This window comes from Nerophis lumbriciformis, linkage group LG16 (genome assembly GCF_033978685.3).
Source record: "Nerophis lumbriciformis linkage group LG16, RoL_Nlum_v2.1, whole genome shotgun sequence".
NCBI lineage: Eukaryota > Metazoa > Chordata > Actinopteri > Syngnathiformes > Syngnathidae > Nerophis > Nerophis lumbriciformis.
In genome coordinates, this window is record NC_084563.2 from 27,513,872 (window position 1) to 27,522,098 (window position 8,227).

Sequence of the window (8,227 nt, forward strand, 5' to 3'; positions counted from 1 at the left end):
ACTTTTTGGGGGAATTTTTCTATCGTTCACAATCATTATAAAAGACATGATGGTGGATATATATATTTAAAAAAAAAATCACATTCTAATTAGGACTGGGCGATATGGCCTTTTATTAATATCTCGATATGTTTAGGCCATGTCACGATACACCATATATATGTGGATATGTTTAGGCCATGTCACTTTATCAGTATTTATTGCCACCTTTCCCAACTGATTATTTGCAAAAAAAAAATGTTTATCAGTTTGAACATCAAATATGTTGTCTTTGTAGCATATTCAACTGAATATGGGTTGAAAATGATTTGCAAATCATTGTATTCTGTTTATATTTACATCTAACACAATTTCCCAACTCATATGGAAACGGGGTTTGTACATATGTTGACCAGATGTTGAGATATTTGCTGGGAGTCCATATTGGTTCTCCACCAGCGTCCCACTTTTGTTGATAAATAAATAATCAGCTATTGAATAGTTTTTCCATGATTTTGGAGAATGGTGGAAGTAATGCAACTGGTGTGTAGTTAGTAAAGTGGTGTATGTCTCCATTCTTATAAATTGGTACGACTTTTGCAATTTTCATTTTGTCAGGGAATTTGCGGGTTAGAAATGATACGTTGCTGATATATGTCAGAGGTTCTGAAATGTCTTCTATAACCTTTTTTATGGTTACCATATCTATTCCATGACAGTCGGTTGAGGTCTTGGATTTACAATGTTTTACAATTTTGATTATTTCTTCTTTTGTCACGTTCTTAAGAAACATGGAATTGGGATTTCTGTCTATGAGCTCACTCAAGTCCTCAACTGATCCATCATCTGCATTTGGAAATCTTTGTTCCACATTGTTTCCGATATTAACAAAGTAATCATTAAAACGTTCAACTATTTGGTTCATATTGTCATTTTGTGTATTTCCATGTAGAAAGTACTGGGGGTAATCTTTCTTAGCAGCATTTTTAATGATGCTCTTTAGGATGCCCCATGTTGCTCTCATGTTGTTTCTGTTCTTCTGTAATAATTGTCTCTAGTATTCCTTCTTACATGTTCCTAATATACCAATTAGCTTGTTTTTATATTTCTTATACTTATTTTCTGCCTCTATAGATGTCTGTGTTATTAATATTCCATATAATGTATTTTTTTTGTGACAAGCATTTTTCAGTCCTTTTGTCATCCATGGTTGGTTGTTTTTCTTTTGCTTCTTACTAACTTCTTTCCATGGACAACATAAACATTGATATTATACATGTGGGCCAATACATATATATATATATATATATATATATATATATATATAAATGCTGTTAAATGTAGCTTTGATGTGGCAAGCTACTTTTGCAGTGTAGCTTGTAGTGTAGCGTGCTACAATTCTCTGAGGATAGCTTAGCTACATTTAATTGAGAGTAACTTGTAGCTTAGCTTACTACATTGTCCAGGTAGCTTGCCCATCACTGTCTATTTGGCCTAGCTCACATGTCAATAGTTTGAATACTGCAAACTTCAATACAGTAACACCTTATTTGTTCTGCAGACGTCCAGCGGGTGTCAGCGGGGAGTCATGAAGAGGAGTGGCACACCAGTGTGGGACAGAAGGAGCTACAGGCCCCCTCCCACATTAAAGAGGAGCAGCTTCATGATGAAGATGAAGCTCAGTCCTTACAGCTTCATCACTGTCAAAGTGAGGAGAACAGAGGGGCGGAGCTTGTAAGTCAACACATCACAGAAGCTGATGGAGAGCATTGTGAAGATATCAAGTCAGAACCAGACAGCATCTTTGCTCCACGGTCAGACATGGACCACATGATGTCACACTCTTCTGATCACAGTGACCACATCCAAAAACCTTTGGAGAGTAAGAATGACTCTAAAGGTGATACGAGACATCACACTAACAACAAACACTTTGACTGCTCTGAATGTGGGAAATCATTTAAATGGAAGAGTAATTTTACAAGACACGTGAGAACACATACCGGTACTGGAGAGAAACCTTTTACTTGCTCTGTTTGTAAGAAGAGTTTCTCCACAAAGCAAATCATGACCACACACATGAGAACACACAATGGAGAGAAACATTTTACTTGCTCTGTTTGTGGGAAGAGTTTTTTCCAAAATTGTAACATGACCAGACACATGAGAACACACACTGGAGAGAAACCTTTTACTTGCTCTTTTTGTGCTAAAAGATTCAACACTAAGAAAGACATGACCACACACATGAGAATACACACTGGAGAGAAACCTTTTACTTGCTCTGTTTGTGCTAAAAGATTCAACACTAAGAAAGACATGACCAGACACATGAGAACACACACTGGAGATAAACCTTTTGCTTGCTCAGCTTGTGCTAAAAGATTCAACACTAAGAATAACATGATATCACACATGAGAACACACACAGGTGAGAAAACTTTTACTTGCTCTGCTTGTAAGAAGAGTTTCTCCAGCAAGCATCACATGGCCACACACATGAGAACACACACTGGAGGGAAACCTTTTAGTTGCACTGCGTGTGTTTAAAGGTTCAGGTATAAGTATCAGGTCAGTAGACACAAGTGTGTAACAGTCATGGAAGCTGCAGGGATGTAAAAACACTTAATTAGTGATTGTGCTAAATGTAGTTTAAAAACACAGCATGTTTAATATGAATGTATATTTGATGTTGTATGTAGTGCTTCTCATCTTCTAGTCTTATATGTTGTCCTGTACTTACTTTTTAAGTTGTGTGCATGTATTGAGTATTATATATGTAGCTACTGTTAAGTTCCACTCTTCTACTCCAAAAAGGATAACTAACGATTTCCAATTGATCAACTTTTTATTTTTCAATTTGAAGCATTGTTGGTTTAATTTCAGTTGATCTTCAAAATCATCAGTAGGTTGTAAACCTTTAAACCACAAAAACAGAGATGCTAACAATGTGATTACACAGCTATTTTCAAACAATGTTTTACAAATGCTTTTAAATTGCTGAATAATGTTTTAAACTTTAAAGGGGAACATTATCACCAGACTTATGTAAGCGTCAATATATACCTTGATGTTGCAGAAAAAAGACCATATATTTTTTTAACCGATTTCCGAACTCTAAATGGGTGAATTTTGGCGAATTAAACGCCTTTCTGTTATTCGCTCTCGGAGCGATGACGTCACAACGTGGCGTCACATCGGGAAGCAATCCGCCATTTTCTCAAACACCGAGTCAAATCAGCTCTGTTATTTTCCGTTTTGTCGACTGTTTTCCGTACCTTGGAGACATCATGCCTCGTCGGTGTGTTGTCGGAGGGTGTAACAACACGAACAGGGACGGATTCAAGTTGCACCAGTGGCCCAAAGATGCCAAAGTGGCAAGAAATTGGACGTTTGTTCCGCACACTTTACCGACAAAAGCTATGCTACAACAGAGATGGCAAGAATGTGTGGATATCCTGCGACACTCAAAGCAGATGCATTTCCAACTGGACTGGACAGATCAGCTTTCAGGAAAAGAGAGCGGATGAGGGTATGTCTACAGAATATATTAATTGATGAAAACTGGGCTGTCTGCACTCTCAAAGTGCATGTTGTTGCCAAATGTATTTCATATGCTGTAAACCTAGTTCATAGTTGTTAGTTTCTTTAATGCCAAACAAACACATATCAATCGTTGGTTAGAAGGCGATCGCCGAATTCGTCCTCGCTTTCTCCCGTGTCGCTGGCTGTCGTGTCGTTTTCGTCGGTTTCGCTTGCATACGGTTCAAACCGATATGGCTCAATAGCTTCAGTTTCTTCTTCAATTTCGTTTTCGCTACCTGCCTCCACACTACAACCATCCGTTTCAATACATTCGTAATCTGTTGAATCGCTTAAGCCGCTGAAATCCGAGTCTGAATCTGAGCTACTGTCGCTCTAGCTTGCTGCGCCATGTTTGTTTGTGTTGGCATCACTGTGTGACGTCACAGGAAAATGGACGGGTGTATATAACGATTGTTAAAATCAGGCACTTTGAAGCTTTTTTTTTAGGGATATTGCGTGATGGGTAAAAGTTTGAAAAAAACTTCGAAAAATAAAATAAGCCACTGGGAACTGATTTTTAATGGTTTTAACCCTTCTGAAATTGTGATAATGTTCCCCTTTAAACATTAAACCATAAGCTTTGACTTTAAACCTTTTAACTTTAACCATGAGCTCTGGATGTTGTGGGGCTGTCTTGGTTGACAAGACTCTGCAACATCGCGTTAACAAAATGTGGACTCTGGTAGATTAGCAGCATTGTTACATCATGGATGTTAACTACTGCAAAACATCAATAAAGAAGAAAAATGCTGAAGTTAGCAACACATCACTGAACTTTAGAGCCACCGTGAGTGGAGTTGCTTGTTTTTATTGCTGCATTTGTACTTATTTCACCTCACATCTTCACTTTTAATCCTAAAGTCTTCTTCACATATATTGTTGTAGGCTTCTAACATTTATGTTTCTGATGTGTGTGTGTAGTCTGTGGAAAGGGTTGTTGTCCCTTGTGGATCCAATTGTTCACTTGCACAGATACCTCTTCATCATCATCATCATCATCATCAGACATTACCGGTCCAATACTGGACGAAACCTTAGCATTAATGTTTTAATATAAGTGTGACTTCATTATTCCTTGATAATAAGACTAAAAATACAGCTTTAAGCCCCTCTTGTAGTATTCCAACTCGCCACACTGAGAAGTGGGGGCGATCATGAGCTAGCAGGTGCATGTTGCTATCATGTTTTATCAGCGAGGAAGACAGCATTTGTGTTTACTTTTTGTCAGATCCAAGTTTTAATGCTCTGCTGAATAAATGAATCACTATGGCTGCCAATATGGAGGATTATATATATATTTAAGATCAAATACTTCTCTTAAAAGGTAGAAAAATGACACCACACGCTCAAAAAAATGACTAATTGGATAAACTCAATTAAAATGAGGGCAGGATTTCTATCTAACAAATATATGTTGCCCCAACTCAAAATTAGTACATTCTCACAACACAACAAAAATGTGTTAATCCAACAAATTTTTAGCAAATAAAGCCAAACTGAAATTATTGCAATAACTAAGCGAAATTGATTTACATTTGTCAGACTCATTTTTAACAAATACAGCTAAAATGAAATTATTTTAGTTACTAAGTGAAATTGATTTATATGTGCCCAACTCAAAATTGATTGGAAATTAAGCAAGCTAAAAATCACCCTAGATCCCATAAAAACACATCAGGTTGTATTTTTAATGTAGAATAATCCTTAATTCAACAATCTTGAATATAACACCACAAGATGTCAAAGTTACTTGCAAACACAAACCAAAATGTTGCGTTTGAGTAAAAACAAAACATCAAGAAGTCAATTTGACATAAAGATGTCAGATTTGCGTACCAACACAGACCAAGAACTTAGTTTTATATAAACAAGGATGTTAAATTGACTTGATACAAAGCATAGAGAACTCAGTCTTAGTTATAAAACACCAAGAAACAGTTTTACCTTTTCTTAAATAACTCCAGGCAAACTTTACGAGAAATGGTTCTCCAAAATAGTTTAAAGTGGTGTAAAATTAACACTCAGGAAACTGCAAAAACACATTTGAGTCCTGCGCAAGTGTGCTAATGTAGCCATTAGCCTTAATGTACTAGAGTTCCATCCATCCATTTTCTACCGCTTGTCCCTTTTGGGGCTGCGGGAGCCTATCTCAGCTGCATTCAGTAAAGAAAAGAAAAGAAGGCAAATACAAAATTCCCATGCATCAAATTGGCAACAAACAAAAATAAATAAGAAAAACTTAACATTCACAGACCAGGAATCTGATATTAATGGGATGTTAGCAAATAGCTTTTGAACGTTAGCAAGTAAAAACAAAACATGAGACAGTACTAGCTATTCAAAATATATATATAAAAATCCAAAATCTTGAATGGAACTCAATCCATTTATCCTGAGTTGAGTGATGAAACGGAGGAGAGAAGTGTGGAGGGTCGTCACACTCAGAGATAAAATGGGGAGGTAAAGTTGATCCAGTCTAAACCCTAAAGTCATCTCTCTCCACTCCCCATGACTGCATTTCATATGTTGATTGTGTACTTCAGCACTTCACTAAACAGCCTCTTCTTCCCTCTAACTTAGTCAATTCTGAGTCCAATTCTCAAGTTGAAAATGTTGTAGGTCATATTGTCTTAAATGGGTGAAAATGAAGGCAAAAACAATACAAGCAAAAATAAAGATCCGATGATGAACTTTGTCAACAAGTGTTCACCTCTCATGCAAACAACTTGATTTCCAGCTGCTGTATCTTTGTGTTCAGCTTGTTCCCATCCAGGTTCATTAGGATCTTCTGGAAAAACTCAAATGTGTACTTGAGGTTGTCTGCAAAGCTTAGATCAAGGGCATAAATGAGGCCGAATATCATTATCATTATCATTATTATCCACGTTGCTCAGGACTTTAAAGCCTACGATAACAACTCCCACATCCTCTGGCTGCCTATCGCCATCTTCACACATTATGTACAAACCCCGTTTCCATATGAGTTGGGAAATTGTGTCAGATGTAAATAAAAACAGAATACAATGATTTGCAAATCCTTTTCAACCCATATTCAGTTGAATGCACTACAAAGACAAGATATTTGATGTTCAAACTGATAAACTTTATTTATTTTTTTGCAAATAATAATTAACTTAGAATTTCATGGCTGCAACACGTGCCAAAGTAGTTGGGAAAGGGCATGTTCACCACTGTGTTACATGGCCTTTCCTTTTAACAACACTCAGTAAAGGTTTGGGAACTGAGGAGACACATTTTTGAAGCTTCTCAGGTGGAATTCTTTCCCATTCTTGCTTGATGTTCAGCTTAAGTTGTTCAACAGTCCGGGGGTCTCCGTTGTGCTATTTTAGGCTTCATAATGCGCCACACATTTTCAATGGGAGACAGGTCTGGACTACAGGCAGGCCAGTCTAGTACCCGCACTCTTTTACTATGAAGCCACGTTGATGTAACACGTGGCTTGGCATTGTCTTGCTGAAATAAGCAGGGGCGTCCATGGTAATGTTGCTTGGATGGCAACATATGTTGCTCCAAAACCTGTATGTACCTTTCAGCATTAATGGTGCCTTCACAGATGTGTAAGTTACCCATGTCTTGGGCACTAATACACCCCCATACCATCACACATGCTGGCTTTTCAACTTTGTGCCTATAACAATCCGGATGGTTCTTTTCCTCTTTGGTCCGGAGGACACAACGTCCACAATTTCCAAAAACAATTTGAAATGTGGACTCGTCAGACCACAAAACACTTTTCCACTTTGTATCAGTCCATCTTAGATGAGCTCAGGCCCAGCGAAGCCGACGGCGTTTCTGGGTGTTGTTGATAAACTGTTTTCGCCTTGCATAGGAGATTTTTAACTTGCACTTACAGATGTAGCGACCAACTGTAGTTACTGACAGTGGGTTTCTGAAGTGTTCCTGAGCCCATGTGGTGATATCCTTTACACATTGATGTCGCTTGTTGATGCAGTACAGCCTGAGGGATGGAAGGTCACGGGCTTAGCTGCTTACGTGCAGTGATTTCTCCAGATTATCTGAACCTTTTGATGATATTACGGACCGTAGATGGTGAAATCCCTAAATTCCTTGCAATAGCTGGTTGAGAAAGGTTTTACTTAAACCGTTCAACAATTTGCTCACGCATTTGTTGACGAAGTGGTGACCTTCGCCCCATCCTTGTTTGTGAATGACTGAGCATTTCATGGAATCTACTTTTATACCCAATCATGGCACCCACCTGTTCCCAATTAGCCTGTTCACCTGTGGGATGTTCCAAATAAGTGTTTGATGAGCATTTCTCAACTTTATCAGTATTTATTGCCACCTTTCCCAACTTCTTTGTCACGTGTTGCTGGCATCAAATTCTAAAGTTAATGATTATTTGCAAAAAAAAAAAAAGTTTATGAGTTTGAACATCAAATATGTTGTCTTTGTAGCATATTCAACTGAATATGGGTTGAAAATGATTTGCAAATCACTGTATTCCGTTTATATTTACATCTAACACAATTTCCCAACTCATATGGAAACGGGGTTTGTATATCCAATGACTGTGAGGGCAATGTCCCTTTCTGCATCCTCAGTGGCGGAGGCCTGAACAACAACACAAAAACAGAACACTTGTGTTAGGTAAAATGCTGAACACCACTAGCAGAAAATG

At 37.8% G+C, this 8,227-nt stretch overlaps 1 protein-coding gene across 4 annotated transcripts in view; it reads left to right on the forward strand.

The window, feature by feature from the left end:
- The window catches only part of LOC133617135 (uncharacterized), a 29,916-nt gene that overhangs the window by 11,801 nt on the left and 9,888 nt on the right, over positions 1-8,227 (forward strand). The window contains exon 4 of one of the 4 annotated variants that reach the window (XM_061976902.2): positions 1,541-1,713. In XM_061976902.2, coding sequence (XP_061832886.1) covers positions 1,541-1,713 — 173 coding nt within the window. Of the gene's footprint in view, positions 1-1,540; positions 3,581-8,227 lie in introns of those variants that run through there. The other 3 variants (XM_061976901.2, XM_061976899.2, XM_061976900.2) reach the window with 3 other exon arrangements.